The 19,353-nt window shown below is 36.6% G+C and overlaps 2 protein-coding genes across 2 annotated transcripts in view; one reads left to right on the top strand and one right to left on the bottom strand.

Moving 5' to 3' along the window:
* The window catches only part of PLCZ1 (phospholipase C zeta 1), a 45,484-nt gene extending 28,133 nt beyond the window's left edge, over positions 1–17,351 (bottom strand). Inside the window, exons 1-6 of the mRNA XM_032105635.1 lie at positions 17,298–17,351; positions 16,785–16,952; positions 12,725–12,959; positions 5,940–6,141; positions 4,233–4,377; positions 2,256–2,411 (exon numbers count right to left, since the gene is read on the bottom strand). Coding sequence (XP_031961526.1) covers positions 2,256–2,411; positions 4,233–4,377; positions 5,940–6,141; positions 12,725–12,959; positions 16,785–16,952; positions 17,298–17,351 — 960 coding nt within the window. The remainder of the gene's footprint in view (positions 1–2,255; positions 2,412–4,232; positions 4,378–5,939; positions 6,142–12,724; positions 12,960–16,784; positions 16,953–17,297) is intronic.
* A 145-nt stretch (positions 17,352–17,496) lies between these two features.
* On the top strand, positions 17,497–18,663 carry CAPZA3 (capping actin protein of muscle Z-line subunit alpha 3). The gene is given in 6 exon segments (XM_032105634.1): positions 17,497–17,628; positions 17,823–18,162; positions 18,165–18,339; positions 18,341–18,459; positions 18,462–18,488; positions 18,491–18,663. Coding segments are annotated over 6 exon segments (966 nt in total).
* The last annotated feature ends 690 nt before the right edge of the window (positions 18,664–19,353 follow it).

The following is a 19,353-nucleotide window of genomic DNA, read 5'->3' as shown; positions in this document are numbered from 1 at the left end:
AGAGGAGAGGAGAGGAGAGGAGAGGAGAGGAGAGGAGAGGAGAGGAGAGGAGAGGAGAGGAGAGGAGAGGAGAGGAGAGGAGAGGAGAGGAGAGGAGAGGAGAGGAGAGGAGAGGAGAGGAGAGGAGAGGAGAGGAGAGGAGAGGAGAGGAGAGGAGAGGAGAGGAGAGGAGAGGAGAGGAGAGGAGAGGAGAGGAGAGGAGAGGAGAGGAGAGGAGAGGAGAGGAGAGGAGAGGGAATTTCCATGGAAGCCTCTAAAACCTAAAAGGAACCTGTAATTGGCAAATGTCAATCTGAAGTGTTTGGAGAAACTATGGGGTATTGCACTTCATGTACACACAAGAGAACTATTTAATTCTGATCTTGAAGAACACTGAGCTGGCTTTTTTGCTATTCTTGCTAGTGCTCCATCTTGAAAAGGTTGGAGCAGTAAATTATTTAGGTGACAGCTTTTTTTCCCCACACTAACTGAGGATCCTTCCCACAAAAAGGATTTTAAATTCATCATTTATGGTTCAGTAACATCTCTTTTGCACAGGTTAAGTAAAGAAGTCTGAATACTAAATTCAGAATTTGGCTTTCTCAAATGATAATGAATTTATCTAGGCCTTGAAAATGCACAAGTCCCAAGCTTTAAAGACGTGATGTCACTAAACTCCTTTTGAACATGGACCAAAAGTGGTTCTTGAAAAAGATGCCAGCCAAAAGTCAAGCTTACTACTGAATTTACAAATTCAGTCATAGCAATGTATTTCCATTGCTAAGTAAAATCCTACTGATTTTTCTTACATGCTTGATCAGAACATCTAGGAGAAATGGAGATGATCCTAATTTATGTTCATTCTCAGGATAATAATTTATTAAATTCAGACTTTTGTAACCATCTGAGGACAGTGGTGTTATTTAGGTAACTCTTATACCTTGCACAGATGGGGAATACATCTCACATTACTTTAATGTGTTGAAGACTCAGGAGAATGAGCTCACCTGATAGCATTTCCATACTTATAGACCCAGCAATGCATTTTCAGGCAAAACTCTACAGAGCTGACTCATGAAATCTCTAAGCTAGAGAAATACAAAGTATGAATTCCCTATATCATAGTCACCATATGTTAAGGGATGTATGCCACAGAAAGTAATATTTTTAAGTATGTGATTCAGTGACTCCATGTTCACTGATATTTTTGTGCTTGCTTCAGAGGATATATGATCCTTAGACATCTACTACACTGAATCCAGCCATGCTTTGAGAAGCTTTAAAACAAGCCCTCCTGTCCAACATAGTTTATAATTTTTTCTAATCAAAAAAAACCAGTTTTCAAGGTTTCAAAATTATGTTGGACACTGTGTTGTAAAAAAATAAAATGCTACAATATTAAAAAAAAAATTGGCAGAGAAATGTGCATGCTAAATATATTTATTGTTATTGTTATATTTCCATTACAACATTGTTATGGAAATATAACAATATGGCAATACTTCAGCACATCTTCTGGACATATCACTTCAAAAATATTTTTCCTTGACAAATCCTTTAAAAATTACAAATTGTTGTGTGTTGTTTTTCCTTATTACAGTGCTTCCTCCCCACATTTCTTTTGCATTTTTTTAGCTACTGGAAAAAAAAAAAAATGTGTAAAATATAGCTATCACTGGCAACAGTGACAAGCCTAAATAAGTATTTTTTATGTAGGCATGTATTTGTGCTAGAAGAGATTTGAAAAAAAAAATTTGTTGTTGAAAGAAAATTATGTACCAAGCCTGGAACAATGGAAATTTACTTGTTTTAGTCTTCAATAAAATTTTCAACACCCATCTAATTTCCTTTTCTAACTTCATATCCCAGGGGTCTCAGGCCACCAGCTGAGAAACACTGTCATAGGGAAAAACACACTGAGGAAGAGAATGGCTTTGGAGCAGCAGAATGCAAAGAAAAAGTTTCATCATCGCTGTTACTGACAAAAAATGTAGATTCCAATTTCCATTTCAATAACATGCTTAAATTTCAGGAATTTCCTTCAATTTAAGCAACAAAAAATAAATCAGCAGATAACAGATACACCAGCATGTGACATCTTTCCATGTGGCTTTTTTATGCTGTTTAAATATTTTTTGTTACTACCTGAATTGTATTTCAGACACCAGATGTGACCCCTAAATTCAGTTTCAGAAGATTTTTTAAAATAAATAAATAAATCAAGAACTCCACAATTTTTTCCATGTCTTTCATAGAGAAAAATGAAAACTTATTACCTCAGGAGAAGGCAGTCTAGTCATGTCTACTTCACCACCAATTGGTGAAGAAAGAAGTTTGTCACCTAGAATACTTTTCAAATAGTGTGCCATTACTTCCTGTTGTTTAGGGCTGCAGTGGTTCTCCAAAGACAGTACAAGTGGATAGGCAGATGACTGGAAATATAATTTTAAGATTTTATTATTAATAAATAAGAATATGAATAATTGCTTTTCTGAAACATCTTACAAAAGTCCCCTTGGCAATCTGTATTTACCTTCATTTTCAAAACATTCAAAATATAGATCAGTTGTTTTAGGTTAGTAATGCAGTAAAAATCTCTCAGTATTTGTGGAAAGGAGCACAGTTGAAGAAAAAAGTGCACCTTTGGAAAGTTAAAGCAGAGCTAGACACGTGCAGAGGTGTGAAAAGAGCTGTTTTGTTGTTTTGGTTTTAAAACGTAAAATCAGATTCAAAAATTAAGATTGACAATGTAAAGCAGGATTAAATGTCTTTTTCTTTAGTTTGTGATGGATTTTAATTGACTACATTTCAAGTTGATAGTCTCCCCAAAGCTTGTTCAGAAATGATTGCCTTTACATGAACAAGCCATGCATATTTTTTATTTTTCATAATATCACAAACTTTTCTAGGGACTCTCTACACTTTTCTCATTACAATGCTCAAGTAAGGGAAATTGAGTAAAAATTAAAGGTGAAAGGTGAAAAAGGGAAATTGAGTAAAAATTAGAGAATAACTCAAAAAAACCTCATCCATTTAGACATATAAGTAAATCTCATAAATTGCCAGTAATACTGGTGGCTACCAAAAATAGTCTGAATGAAATTGTTGCTCAGGCAGGACCTAAATTGTCAGTAAGAGAAGTACCATTTAATGTTTTCCCTGTCTTTACACTTGTCCCCTGAGTATTTGCTACTGACTGTTAATAGAAGCACAGCTCAGCCTGGATGGACAGCTGGTACCAACCATCACCTATTGGGATTTTATCATCTCATTGGCACTTGGGCACGTGAAATGAAGTTTGCATTAGAGTTAAGTACAATATGTTGTGTATTAGCAAGAATAGAAGTTATATCTAATAGGTTTTGAAAAACAGTGAAATAAAATCATGTTTTTAATTTCACTTTTTAAATGGGAGACTAATTAAATTTTATATAGACACAGCTTTGATTAACACTGAGAAGGCTATAAACACATCTGTATAAAAATCCATGTAAATTTATGATCACAGATGTATATATTCACACACATAATGCTGGCCTGAATCTGAGCGTAATCTTAATAGTCGTTCAGGACTTCCTTCAAGCAGGAGTTTTGCCAGAAACCTAGACAAAAGCCTGAGACAGTGCCAAAAACTCTCCACATTTCAGTGCTTTTTCAGAGGTAGGCAGAAGGGACATTGCCCTGATGAGTCACCTGGCAAAAAGACATCAGTAGCTGCTAACAGTTATTTATCAGGTTCATCGTTCAAAATAGAGAGAGGAAATGGAAAACAAGGTCTCAAACTCATTACCTAATATTTTTGTCTACTTCAAAAATACATGTAGAATATAAGACAGACTGATATCAACAAAAGAATAGGTGAAGTAAAAACATTTAAAAGAGATAAAGAAGGAGAAAAACATCAGACCAATTCTGAACTAGTTCTTCACTTTATGATCAGTCCTTTCTTAAATGATCTCAGGTGAGAATTCCACCTAACAAGCTGAGTAAGATCACCTGAATCGTTTGCACCAAGTCTCGTTTATATTCATTATCAGGAAAATATGTTTATGATTCTTTTAAAAAGTTTTAAAAATACATGAAGAACAAATAGCAGAATTGTTCTGTAATTAATTTCAACAATGCCCATTGCCACAGTCTCTGTTTCATATGTTTTTACCCTGGGGAATCTATAAGAGCCATGTCCCTGGCTTTGTTAAAGCCGCCATCACATTCTAACCAACTTATGTATACATCCATTTATCTATACATACCATAAATGCATACTTGTCAATCACATGAATTACAGAACGAAATGGAATTTTGCTTGTTAAAGTGTGACCATGATACACAATAGGTTCATTGTTGGTTCCATCCCAGCAGTCAATTTCCAGGCAACGACATCCTTTTAAAAGAGCACTTCAGAAGAACAAGAGAAACAATTTTACAGCCAAAAGATACCACACTTTTTTATACAAGTTGCTGTATTCTGATTACAAGTACATTGATTAATTACAGAAAAACCACCTCATTTTCATCATAAATAAAAAGAAATTCTACAGAATTATACATATATGAGAGAGACATGTCTTCTCTTGTTTATTCTAGATGTGTTAGGTAATAAACTTAATTAGACCACTAAAGAATATGGGATTACCTGAATTATCTTCCTTAAAAGAATAAAAACAAGGGTCAAAGATTTCAACAAAGGAATTTTGGAATAAAGGCAAATTGTCATTTAAAATAAAGCAATAAATATTTAAAATGGTGTTTTCTATTACTGTTCCAAACTTGCTTGTAAGTTTGAGAATCACTGTATTTAAAAATCCATTGCACTTAGAGAACCAGTTTGCACTTGGTCTTTACGTAAGTCATCGTTCTTCCTGGCCCTTATTTCTAAGAGGGAGTGCTAAAGTTTCTCAGGTGCCTTAACTTTACTGCTTTAAGTTTTAATGTGTTAGTGGCATCCCTTAAATTCATAGGTTTCTAATATATGACTTGCAACTAACTGAAACATTTCTTATAAACTACATTACTTAATTACCAATCTGTCTTTCACATGCTGCCTTTCACACATTAACAATATGTCAAATATGCCTCTAGCTGCATTTAGCATTTTCCTCACACCAATAGTACATAAAGAGGAAGAGAGAGTGGGTTACACCCTCTTCACAATTACTTTCAGCAATGCAGCATTAACATCATGGAATTTTAAATACCAGTAGAAATTCAGTGTTTCTGATGGTTGCATGTTACTGTCAAAAACTAAGAGAGCAACTGAAAAAAAGAGTTCAGACAGATGATGCTTCCAACTCCTTTCTTCTTACTAGAGTAGTGCAAATAATAGGAATTCTGGACACCTCTCTTCCTAATTCTTAATACTTCCTGCCCTCTCAGTGTTGCCTTCATTACACAATCCATTTCATTCTTCCCTGCCTTGGCAAAAAGGCATCCTGATCATCATCCTCTTGGAGGCACACACTGCAGAGAGCTTCCTCTCTCTGCTGGCTACTTGGGTGCCCATTTTGTTGTTGTTGTTTCTAAACTGCCCACATTGCAACATGCATCGAACACAGATGTCCTTGACACAGACATACTCCAACATACATCCTGTATATTGATCAGATTAGGGCTTGTCTGGGAATTTTTCATTTCTTTCAGGGAGTTAGTTATTTTTGCATGGCGTGTTGAGATTAAAAACTGATTTAATCATGTACTGTACACCATACTATGGATTTCATTTGCTGCAAGGTTGATTTTCTGAGATGTAAGTGAAAAAATAGATTGTTTCCAGACTATGAACAGATGGTTTGGCAAATATATTGAAAAGTGTACACACAATATAAAATACCACTCTCATTTTCAACTTCTATCTGTGATGGCTTTGTCCCTTATTGCCAAGTAGGATGGTATGTGACTTAGTATTCATTAAAAAAAAAGCCAAAGAATGTTTAAAATATTAAAAACCAATATCTAAATACCTGGTATATCCCCATAAATGACTGGGTCCCATTAGCTGGTCAGCTATCAAATAGGTGTTGTGAGAAGATGAAATAAAATAGTCACATAATGGCTGGTTCATATCTTGATAGATGGTCCTGTGCTGGATTTTAAATATTGAACATTCATCTGACCGCATGTACCTTATAAATCCTTCAAATGACATCTGCCTTTTCTTCCTCACTGAACAAAAACAAAAGTAAAAATATCTCTGTCATGAAGCCAAACTGACAGTTATATCTATGTACTTTCTGAAATTTTTAATAGCCAGTTCTGAACACTGCTAAAGGTTGTACAGCACAACACTTCCCTGCAATTTTAAAATTCATGACAGAAGTATAAACAACACAAACATCAGATACATGTGACTCTGGAGCTCAATTGCTGTGGTTCAAACTTCTGAGAGGAAATTAATGTACTTTGACACTTTTATTCTTCTGTGGACATGAGTAAGAAGAGTTTGCAGTAGTTATAATTAAATATAAAGTAAAATATTTGTTACTTTGGAAAGTAACATGCCAGACAATGCATTAAGAGAATCTTCTTTTCTCTTTTAAAAGAACAAGGATTGTTCTCTAAAATGTCAGTCAGAGATTTTCAATATAATCTTACAAAATAAATGATTCCTAGCACCAAATGTCTTCCCTAGGGGTGGAAAATTCCAAATAAGTATTGATCAAATCATGTTTTAAAATATTTGAAATAAAAATAGTATCTTAACAAAAGAAATAACTGCCCACACAGATGAATTGCAAATCACGCTTATTAAACTACTGCATTTATAACAAAATGAGCTAATTGCATCCATACCAGTGATAGTCATCCCATTTGTTTTGGGTTTGACTGATTTAATGACAAACAGAGCCATTACACTGCCAGCTACTGCTCCCAGTGTCATGTTTCAAATGCAGTCATTTTGCAAATGATATCATCTCAAACGTCAGCTTTGCTTCAAAACATAGTTTGAATTAGTGTGGGATTTTGCCCAGTCCTTACTCTAAAATAACCTTATTGTCACCATAGCAGGCTAGTAGTAAATAAGCAGTAAAATTTATCCTAACAATAACTTAGAAGTCAATGCATACAAACTTGGGGGCTGGAAATACCTGCAGAAAACCCCCTTTTCTGATGTGTTAATGCCTACTACAGCTCTAAGAATCAGAATTTACAAGTTAGAATTGCAATTATCGATCTTTGGGGTGTGACAGACTGAAAGTTGTACACCTGAATGAGAATTTATAGAAAATTATTATTTCTCAGTTACACAGGTCTTTGAACTAGAAAAACTTGCAATGTTTTAAAATTATAAAGAAAAATAGAATGCCATCCAGACATCAAATATACCTTCACCCAAAAAATGTTATCCCTACCAGAGGTCTATCTTAAGCTATTCTTCCAGATTTCCATTGATGAAGAATCCACAGACAACCCAGTAAAACCATTTCAACAGCTAAGTAACCTTATTGTTAGGAAGTTTTCCATAACTAGGAAACAGAAGTTTACCCTGAAACTTCCTTGCTGTCCAAAATATTTGCTGTATGGTATTATTCCTGTCCTCTCTTTCACATATGAAAACCGCTCTTGCACTTCCCTCATTCCAGTGCTTTCCACAAAAACAAATCTAATCCAGGGCATCTTTCTGTTTCAGATTTCTGATAATTTTCGTTTTTCTTCTATCCACCAGTGCTGTTAATCTTTCGTAGGAAAAAACAGGATACTATTTCTTTATGGAATGTCCTGACAAACTGCTACTCCTCCTTACAATCTTAGAGGAGTTTAGATATCTATTATTTGCTCCATTTTTTTCTGTTAACTGAGTGTCTAGTTCCTTGGATGGTCCCTTTCTAAAATAAATATTATATTTGATCTTTTCCAGTCTTTCAATTTATCATGCGTTTTCCCCCTATTTTCAAAAGTAACCTTTGACTTGTGTATAAAAAGTCAAGCTTGTTATAGTCAGTTTTCTAAGAACTTGGATTTGTCAACCTGTCTTCACTGACCTGATTACATCATTAAAGAAGGTCCTAACCTGTTTTAGCCATATTTTGGCCGAGATCTGACTTAAATTAATACTATTAATAATATTAAGGGGCAGACTGTACTTATTGCATCAGGATTTTCTTTGGTCTTCTTTTAACTAGCAGATTTGCCGGATGACTTATTGCTACCCTGATGATCTTGAAAATTGTATCTTATTTAGTATCTTGACTTAGATTTATCCACTTGGATTTATGCACGTGTTATATTGTTCTATACTTGTAACAATTGGATTAAGTTCCTACTTTCTGGATCTTTAAAAAGCATTTTGGATTTTTTTACATTATTCAGAATACATTCATCCTGTATTCTTTGCCTATAATGAATTACATTAACTGTCTGGATTTCATTTCTGGTTAATTTATTTTTCATGGTTTATATAGTTCTTTGAGCAATTACAAGTAGAGCTAGTAACTATGTGTGTGTGTGTGCATGTGTGTGTGTGTATTTTTTATTTTCTAACAAGTCTTACCGTCTTCTGCATTTATTTATTACATTAGTGAAAAATACTGGCTTTTCAAAGTCTTGCTTATTTTCTGAATTATTTATGATGCCTTCCTGGCTGTTTGTGTCATTGACAAAAGTTAACTGCAATATTCTCAAGAGAAATGAATGTTTAGGGAAATATGCTGATGACAATAATCCCCCAAAAATGGAAATATAGCATTGCTTTGTTAGTCAATGTGTAAACTCTTGGACTTCAGTAAAGCTGAAGCTCATGTCCCCAGTCAACAGACTAAAAATCTTTTTATTTTTGTAGGGCTTATTACAGTCCCTTACATTTCTGAGGAATAGCCCAGTCATACTATTTTCTGACCACTTACAGACATTTTTCACTTCTACATTAAAGGAAATGGGAATTCATCTCCATAACTACTCCACAGTGAAAAGACTTTCATCAAGGCCTTACATTTCTCCCCTGGAGGAACCTGTCTTTTTCTCCATTAGGACCTTTTAGCAGGAGTTAGCGTGCACACACATCCATTTGTCATAGAAAGGGAAGGCAAGAAAAGATTTCTTTCTTCTCATTGCCTCTTTTTGTTCACAAAAGTTCAATTATTTTTTTCTTGCCCTCCTCTTTTGGATATTGTGGGATTCACTTTATTAACAACATTCTTTTATATTGGGTTTTTGTTTTTCAAATCTGATTTAAGAAAAAATTATTTTTCTCATTTCTCCTGTTAAGGTAAACCCCAGCTCTGCCATATATATAAATACTGTCATATCAGAGTGGTATTATGGATATAATCTGAGTATTTGAAAGAGTCAGATTACATTTTACATTATTTTTAGAGTTTATTACATTCTGCTTTCTTATTTATCTTGTAACTTCTTTGAAAGTATTTTTCTTGCTCTTTGGAAAGAAAAAATTGAAAACTTTTGTAAGATGTTTGCTGCCCTGAAGGCATGTAGAGTACCCACACTGAAGCAGACAAAACAAGTCAGAAATCACTATGCACTGCCCAGAGCCTCCTGCAAGACCTGTTTCCTCACTGAAGGGACTGAGTACAACCTGCAGCCCTGACAATACAGGGGGAGAGGTGCCTGGACCGAAGTAGAGACTGGGGTGTGGGGAGGAGAAGAGCCTGAACTGAATTTGAGACTAGGAAATGGGGAGGAAGGTGTTTCCCGTGTTTTTAAATCTATGTATGTGTTTCTTGTTTCCTAAGAACTAAAGTAATAATTAAATGCATATGTAACTTGACCCCCAGAGACAGAGAAATGGGTACAAATATGTTTGCAGGGAATTTTTGGGGTGAAAACTCATGACAAATACTGGCAATCAAAGATTAAGTTGTTTCTCTGCCATATTGGAAGAAGGAAGCTTTCATTCATCGTTAAAACTCAGGAGAAGCATCATCAGAAGGAATTTCATACTATGAAACTTGACTAGTTTACATCAGGCTAAAACATCAGGCTAAAACATTCATCCTCTAAGGGAACAGTAAACAGAGAAATATTTCCTTCATTAAAGTAAGAATACAGTTATTCCCTTTCTACTCCGAGTTTATATTCTAGGGAGTCTTTTTTCTACCTTACCCACACTTATGACTGGTGCCTACTGGAATAAAGTATCTGTCTGAACAGCAGTTCAGTTTCTAAGGGCTTATATCTCATAGTCATCTTCTGTTGAAAATTTTCCCTGACACTGGATATTTACACACCCTTTCATACATTTTGTCTCACAAATCCAGTGACAGCCATTGTCTTAGTTGAGATCTTTAAGTCATCTTTCTTACTTCACAAGATTTTTTATGAAATCTGTAGGAATTTGGTGGAGCTGTCTACTTTGTTAAGTCTGGTTTATATTGGTCAATGGGATCAAATGTTCTCTCCTGAAAATTTATGCTCTCCATCCTGCTCTGTCTCTCACACACATGCACAAAAAAAACCCTCAAAAAACCCTTAAGACTGTATATCCTAGGAATAAACTGAAAATGTTTTTTGATTCACAAATACATTCTGGATTACTCAAAGTCTTTATTTGACACATGCACCAGGCTTATATTGTTATTTACAAAGCAAGCTAGTTGTTTAAGAGAGGATTGCATTTTTGCCCTGTTTTTCTATTACCTAGCAGGAAAATAAGCAGGAGTAGAATCTTTGAAAGGCACTACAAGGTAAATAATAATGGGATGCACCTCCTTATCCTCCTGTCCCTCTAATCCTATCCATGCAAATACTGAATAATGAGCAATATTTTTTTTTTAAAGACGTATATACCAAGCTTAAAATAAAATGCATTTAGTTGGCATGTTTTCTTTAATCTCATTTAATGAGTCGAGGTTTCTATTCAAAGCTAATAGTAAAATGGGCAGATAATGGAAAGTTTGTGAAGAAAAAAACTGACATTTGGATGTTAGCAAGACACAACTGTCAGGTGTGACTCACATACTCATATTTTGTGGTCAATTCCATAGAAATGGTTCTTTCTGCCAAAAATGCAAGCTTTTAGCACACACATGAAAAAAATGTTAGTGTAGCATTTTGACATTAGACATTTGAATTATATAATAAAAATGAAAGAGTAATTCATTCCATACTGGCCTGAACTAGCTACGGTACCCACAGAGAGTAAATTCAGAGTTATCTGGCTCAATAGCTTTGAAAACCTCTCTGCACAAATGGTAGGGATGCACTAAATGCTATAGATGGATTTATCAGTTATATGTAAAGTCTAGTCACTGTTTTCATCCTAATCTTGACATACCCATGCTATCACATTTATCAGAGAATGTTCATTACTATTAGCAAACCTGTCAATCAAACCTGCCCTCTTCCCTTTCTGTAATACACAGGGCAAGGGTGGCAGGTGATTCCAACAGATCATCCTGATGAATAACATTCTGTAGCAAATTCAGAACGACATTTGCACAAAATGGTCTCTCACAATACCATATGAACCACCTATCATGTCAATCATAACTGGAACTTTTCAATAAATATGTTTGTGTGGGAGTTTGAATTCACTCAAAGGGGCAGGAGCAATACAGAGATTATTATTTCCAATTGCGAGGCAAACAATTTTATCACAGATGAAGAAACAAACAAGAATTTGGCTCAGCATCCGAAATTTAAACCAGACACTAAATTAAACCTATAGAAACTCCAGTTGGTTTGCAAAGGTGCTTTCTAATGAACTGAAGATTTTTCATTGTTAACTGTGTTATAGCTTTTAACTTTCCCATCAAAACAGGTAACACGAAATAAAAGGAACCTTTTAAACTGGTAACTTGTACAATTAGTAAACATATTAGTTCCTCAGAAAGAGTAGAATATGTTCAATGAAATACAGCCAAATTTGAGAGGCAACCTCAAAGAGTAAAGGCATAAGGAGTCATGTGCTTTGCAGCTATTACTGGACAGTAAGTGCCTCTTAATGAAACACCAAATGTCTTCTGTTTCTCATTGAAAAAGTGGCATTTTCCATTTTCTTCTTCCACCACAGGGCAACATAGATAATCCCGGATTATTATCCCAGAAGAAATATTTTCTCCTTGGGTTTGTTTTTCTTAACCAGTTATCAATTCCACCCATTTTCAAAGACTGGGAACCAAGGAAACTAAAGAATTCAACATATTCCACTGAATAAAGTAACAGCTTGCATCAAAATGCAGTTATATCCTTTGCATACCTTAGCTGTAAATTTTGCCTCAAGCTGAATTCAGTGAAACTCAGCAGAAGTATTACACCACAACTTGAGGCACCTTTCAATAGGTGAAGAGCATGTTACAGATTTATGAACCTCTCCTCGCCTCAGAGCTCTCATGATTCAGAAAGGGTGACCAGGCACCTATGAAAATCTTACACAGTGCTTCTGCAAGCCAGTCAGAGGGACATAAAAGTCTTGCCTGACACCTTGCATTATCACCAAATGACTCAAGGGAGAGAAGACAGTGTAATGAGCAGACAAGCAAAATGGCAGATAAGAACCCTACAAAAACCAAATTAAAAATGGTTTATAGTGAGCTGAAAACAGAATATATAGAAGGACTAGAAAAAAAAGATAAATGAAGGACTAAAAAAGAAGACAGATAAATGTCAGAAAAAAGAAGAGATCAGAGAAAGGAGGGCAGCATGAAAATAAATTAAAACCCAGGGAGAAAAGAATAATATTTAGATAAAAAGATTTTTTTTTAAAGAAATGAAGATATGAGGTTTTGCAAAACACAGTCATTGACAGAAGCACAATAAAGAGCTAGATATCAAATACATAAACTGTGCATACCTTCATCAATGGGTTCATACTTCATAATAATTTCTAAGGCAGTTGTTTCATCAACTTCAGTTTGAAATTGTTCTTTTACAAGAAATTTGATGAGCTGGGTGTCAGTTAGAATTACGCCATCTGACGAGTAAGCCCTGAATAGTTCTTCATATTCAGGTCTGTGTACAAGAGCTCGATAAATTGCTCTGAAGTCGTCCATGCTAATTACGTCTCCTAAGTGTTTGTCAAGAGTCCTCTGGGGGGAAAAAAGCAAGCAAAATAATTAAAAAAAATAATTCAATAAAACAACATGCAATGATACAAAGTTGCCCACCAAACACTCTTATAACTGACCATAAGAGCGAGAATCACAGAAGAACCCTCAGGCAACACTGACTACAATGCATTATCAGATTATACTCATCAACTTTTAGATTACACTTTGTGTGCTACAAATATTTTATATAAAGTAAAATGGACCATATGACATAATCAGCATCTAAATAAGTACAATAAATTTAGATTTAATGCATTTTTAATATTAAAATACATTGCAGAAAATCTCTAAAATGCTATGCATTAAAGTAAATTTGCAACATAAAACTTATCAAGTGGAAAATATATTTAGTATAATACCTCTGCAACAGCTATTTGCACCATATTTTAAATACTGTCAGTTAAATTTGCATACAAAATACAGAAACCAATAATCTTAAAAATGAAATAAGGATGACCAAATTATCAAGAGATATAAGTCTTTCAACGCTTCAAATAAGAAACACTGTTAAAGTTTGAAGACAGGATATTTTATAATAACCTATGACATCATGTTCTATTCTTAACAAGCCAGAATGTTTGACTTAGATTAATTATTCACACTTTCAGAATTCTTGAATTGTAAGCTTGTTTTCATAGAGTTTACAAAATGTTAGCATAGTAATTAATTTCAGTGTTTTAGTATAAAAGCCCCTAGAAAAGTTAAAAGGGCAAGACAATTTGCATAGAATAATGGTTTTTTACCATTTCTGCCTTTTACATCTTTCTCAGGTTTACAATTCTATTTTTCCTTTAAAATTTTCTACTCAAAATAAATAACTGCATACTAAATATCAATGTTTCTAACATTTTAGCCTGAATTATTCTTGAAAGTTGCCAAATAAAGAGAAATCTGCTGACAGAATTGCTCACAAAAATCACACATAAATAGCAATCTATTGCCTCCGTGATTATCACTGTAAGTTGACCAAAATTCCTATTTTTTGGCTCCTTAAACTGAGGCTGCCAAGTAGGCTAAGTTCCAGCATCCAAAACATGGCACTTACTATGGCTGGTTGGGTTTCCACAAAAGTGTCTATAAACAGGAAATTGCTTACTTCAGCTCTGATTGCTCTTTGATCAAGACTTTTGATTACTGCTAAATTAGATTGGTTTTGAAGCCATACCATAAAACCTAAAATTTTAATGATCCATTGCCAGTTTCTTCCTATGCAATACAGTTCCTACTGCACTTCTGAATAAGTACAACAGTAGGAGTAAAACATATTAGATAACCGAAACAAGTACAAAATTAAATTTCATGAGAAGTTCTAGTGAAAAGTCTTACCAATCAGTACTTCAGTATTTGCTTTGAGTTTGTGGAAGAGAATAATAATGATCATTTTTAACAGAAATCGCTAGCAAGAAAATATTTCAGTACAAATGAGAATTATACGTTTCATTGCTGCTGAAAAAATTCCCCATCTAAGGTTGATATCCCCAACCAAATTTTTAATATTCTTAACAATACTGCAAATTTGCTCATAACCATTAACTAGGAAAAGAAAATACCAACTTATTTTGGAAATAAACAGTCTATCAGGACTTGGAAGATGTTCACTTAGTTACTGGCACAAAATAAAGCTGCGCAAAAAAATTAAAGTTTCTATTTCAGTTGCCCCTTGATGAAATACAGGCAATAATACTACACAGGAGAACTCTTCAAATTAAAGTGATAAAAGTCATGTCACTATAAAAAGACATTCTCATAATTTTTTTGGTAGATTTTATCATTCTTATTTTTATTAACGCACATCAAATATTTGCTGTTCGGAAAAGAGGAAACAAAAAGTCTTGAGAGAAATTATATGAAAATTTATTGTTCCTTAAAACCTTAATGGTCATAATTCTGATATTGTTCCAAAGAATATTACAGTAAAGGAACTCAAAGAGAACAGACAAGAAAAAAAGGAGATTTTTCTTTTCAATTATGTTTTCTATTAAGTGTATTTTGCGATGTATAACCATTAGATTAACTACTGATGTGTAGTTACTGACGATGTCAGTAAGATTCCCTTCCAGAATGCTTTGAATTTTTACATGTTATTACACTGATTAAATATTTGAGCCCCCAAACTACTGAACACAGGTAAATCTTTCTCAAATAGCAAAGATCACCTAAGAGTACTGCTACAAATAACTAGATCAGGCTGTTGGGTATAATATGTTGTTAAATACAACTAGATCAGACTTGTTCTTTGCGGGTCACTTCCCTCAAATAATCCCTCTCTTCTCTACCCACAGCTGACCATTTCTCTCAAATTCCTGTCAGATACCAAAGTAGGTGGAAGACAGAGGAAACAATGAGGAGTATTTTTAAGTTCTCAAGAGATTCTCAAGGTTGGCAATTGTGTCAATGCAGTGCAAGTTCAAAAACCACAGGAATCCTCTTTAGCCAGGGTTGAGCTCATGCTGCTGGTTTTACCTTGGCTTGACAAGGCAGACAACGAGAGAGGAAGAAGAAAGGGTGAGGAAAACTTAGTGCCTTTCTTCTCACGACCTAAAAGTTTCTGACTTGCCATAGTTCATTCTTCTCTGCCAAATCAGAACAAAATCAGCCAGATCAGCCAGCTGGTTGCAACATTCTCAAAAGAGTCATACACATATATATATATATATATGAATACACTTGGTTTCATTCCCTTAGGGAAACAGCATTACCAGACAGCTATTTTGGGGGAAAACAAATGAGGTAAAAGGGAGGACCTTACATTTTTTGAGTCATTACTAGAAGGGACCTGAAGAACATGTAAACCCAGTATGTGCCAAGGCACTCAATTTTGTAGTATTTGCTCACTGAGACAAGATCCACTTGGCAGTAGTTTGCTTACCTACACTAAATTATTAAGTCCAATTTCTAGCTGTATCATGTAACTTTCACAGAAATCTCTTAAACACTGCCATGTCTCAAGGCCAAATCCTTTCCCTGGGGGTTAGACTGCAATTCTCATCCATTCAGGCACACCTCTTAAATACTACAGGAGAGGTATAGTAGAGAACTGAATGAATGCGGGCTAAACCTAAAGCCTGAACAGCTCAGACGAGTCTGTGCTGTCTTCCTGGCAAGAGGATTTTTAGGAAGTTGCTCTAGTGGCTCTGTCCAGCATCAGACAGGCACATCTGGACTCCTTAGCTGGATCACAGGAGAAGATGGATGGGATGAAACCAGAATGCTTCAACTTTTCTCAAGTGCAGCCATGTTACATTAAGAAATAGGAATCAAAATCTACATATTTTCCATCTTACGCTAATTCATTGTGGTGAAAAGACAGTGTTATGTGGATGTCAGTCTCCTCTCCTAAGTAACAAGCAATAGGACAAGAGGAAGTGGCCTCAAGTTGTGCCAGGGATGGTTTAGATTTATCTGTTAGGAAAAATTTCTTCACTGAAGGGGTTGTCAAGCATTGGAACAGGCTGTCCAGGGAAGTGTGTGAGTCACTGTTCCTTGCAGGTGTTTAAAAGATGTGTAGATGTGGTGCTTAGGGACAAGGTTTAGTGGTGGATTTTTCAATATTGTATTAATGGTTGGACTCAGTGATCTTAGAGGTATTTTCCAATCTAAATTATTCTGATTCTAATGCAAGCCCTTGGCTATCTATTTTACACAGATACAAAAGACCTGGAGGAGGCAAATTCTTTGCTGATTTTGCACACCATACTAGCACGAGATACACTTCCAAAAAATTAATTTTAAAAAATCAGCAAATGTAGGACATGTGGAACTGAACTTTTAAGCTGTTAATTGCTTAATGTACATCCACCTTACCCTGAAAATATGTTTTAGATGGTCTTCATCAAAAGGTATTTGCATTTTTTCAAGCAGCCTCATGCAACCCTCTAAATCAGTATTCCCAGTCTTGAAATCATTCTGAATGAGATTCCAAAACCACGTATGAGAGGTGAGGTTAAGGAAGATTCTGGCCCATGAAATTGCCTTTTAACAGGGGAAGCAGGGGGAGAAGTTTAATTTTGTTAAACCTAAGAAGCTTGTGCTTTCCTTTCCTCATACTCTAGAACATCCTGGCCTCTGAGAATGCAGCAGGCCCTGAGGTGTGCAGGAGGAGATTTTTGCTCTGTCCTCAGAGACTCTGAGGGCAGTGATTAGAAGGGCCAAAAGGAGGGTGTGAAGGAGATCAAGGAGTGATCAGGGTGCAGAAAGGGATGCAGTGAGAGGAGAAAAATGTGGGGAGGCCAAAGGGATTCAGCAGTGGCAGGGAACAGTGGGGCGTGCCAAGAAACATCAAGGAGTGAGTGCTCCCATCACTGTGACCACCCAAACATTATCAGCCAGCCCTGGCTGACTGGACAGGCTGCCCCAGGTCCTTCCTGACATCCTGGGGGTCCCTCGTGTGCCCAGACCAGGTCCAGGCCTGAGGGGAAAGAGATGTGGGGGGGGGTCCCAATGGCAGCTGTCACAGGGCAGGGAGGGGAGACAAGGAGGAGAAAGTAGCAGAGGAAAAGGATATCTGTTCTCATCCATGGTGGCTGTGCATCGCCAGCAGTGGCGTTTGCCAGCACCTCGCTTGGGCTCACAGCGGGCTCCTCATGCCACTGTGCCCTGTTCTAATGGCATGGAATGTTTGCTCCCCCATCCTTCCAGTGCCGCTCTGGTGATGTCACAAACTGCAGGCCCCCAGCATGGGCCCCTTCCTGCCACTGCTCCGCCACCCTGCCACCATCTCGTGGCTCTTTCTTCCAGCTCGAAGCGGCCCCCAGGCGCTGCCCTGAGCCGCCCCCTCGCACCCTTAGGATATCCCACCCCCCTGGCATGTGCAGCAGGCAGGAGCTGCGTGAGGCAGAGTAGGCCTTTGGCAGCCACCTGTGCCGATGTCCTCCTGGGGAGTTTGGCCAGCTTGGCCGAGGTCTCTCTGCTCTGCTCTGAGGGGGCAAGCTGGTGAGGCACGAGGCTGTCACCATAACAGCATCTTCCCCTGCAAATAACCAGGAGCACCCTGCTACCAACCCCCTGCAGCGACGTGGGGGAAAACCCCTTCTTGGGGCCTTGGGGGAAGCAGGCAGCTCCATGGCACGGTGTGATGGTGGATGTTGGGGAACGGCGAGAGGCCACTCCAAAAGGCTGGGAGGCCACCCGAGCTCCCACTTCCCTACAGGGAACTGCTGTGTGCTCAAAACCAGCCTGGGCAAGAGCAGCTGTCTGTGTCCTGCTTTGAGGCACACCAGCATCAGCCTTCAAATCACTGGGACAGCCTCTGGAAATCAGGCTGGACTTTCGCCCTGACTCCATTTCCCACTCATTTTACAGGGATTCTTCTCCAGGCAAACTCCTTCAAAGTTGCCAGCTTCCATGTAACTGTCAGCAAGCCTGAGCGAGACTCTAAATGTGACAGACCAAAGGCAGTTTGCCACAGATTTTATGAAACTTGTGAAAGCTGAGGACACCAAGTTTTGAATTGACATTCTGGAAAACATTCAGGTTTTGTCAGGGATATATGGGGGGAAAATCTGTCAAGGAATTCCCTGTTACTCACACTTTCATGAACTGGAATAAACTATGGAATGATCAGCTTCTGAGCACTGAGGTCTGCAATGCAGGAGTGCCTCAAAGCTTACTGAAATACAGTCTTTGGTATTATGACCTAAATAATAAAGGGGAAAAAAAAGACAAAATGGAGTTGTTTAATTGATTTATTTCTGGATCACTCAGGAGAGTACAGAGACTTCCATGAGTCAATCATCCGCTTTAAAAATAAAATAATTCAAGTCTGTAGTGACTGGAAGTAATTTGCCCTTTTTTTTTCTTTTTTTTTTTTTACTTTCTTCATGTATTTTTCAAGTATTTTACTAGTAATGGTCAAAATGTCAAAGCCAGCACAGTGCTACAGGTGAGTAAACAAATTCTTACTTTCCTTTGTATTTTTAACCAAAATTATATTCACTTGTGTAACTTCACACCAAATGAACATTGATTATAAAGAAGTTCATAAGGTAGATTGGCAAAGATATTGGGACATTATATCGAGATTTTTTTCATTGCTACTGAAACCCTGTAAATTCAGCTTTCAGGCTTTTCTTGGGATATATCTCTGAATCCCTAATGCAGGCACATGAACAAAAGGAAGATCAGCACACAGGAGGAATAAATTTCTTATAGCTAGTGAAGAGGATATTTCAGGACTGATCAGGGATGTATGCTGGGTGTTGCAGCATTAAAGAATAAAGTAATGCTACTTCCCCTCTCCCAGTGTTTATTACAAAGGCCAAAGGAATGTATGTGATTTTGGTTCACTTTCAAACTGTGATAGTGATTATTTCCTAACATTTATCACAAATTATAACAAACACTTACCATCCTTGGTGTTTTCTGTAAACAAAAC

The sequence above is a fragment of the Corvus moneduloides genome, chromosome 4 (genome assembly GCF_009650955.1).
Source record: "Corvus moneduloides isolate bCorMon1 chromosome 4, bCorMon1.pri, whole genome shotgun sequence".
Taxonomy (NCBI): domain Eukaryota; kingdom Metazoa; phylum Chordata; class Aves; order Passeriformes; family Corvidae; genus Corvus; species Corvus moneduloides.
Note: the sequence above shows the minus strand (reverse complement) of the source record. Positions and strands in the feature narration are given on the sequence as shown.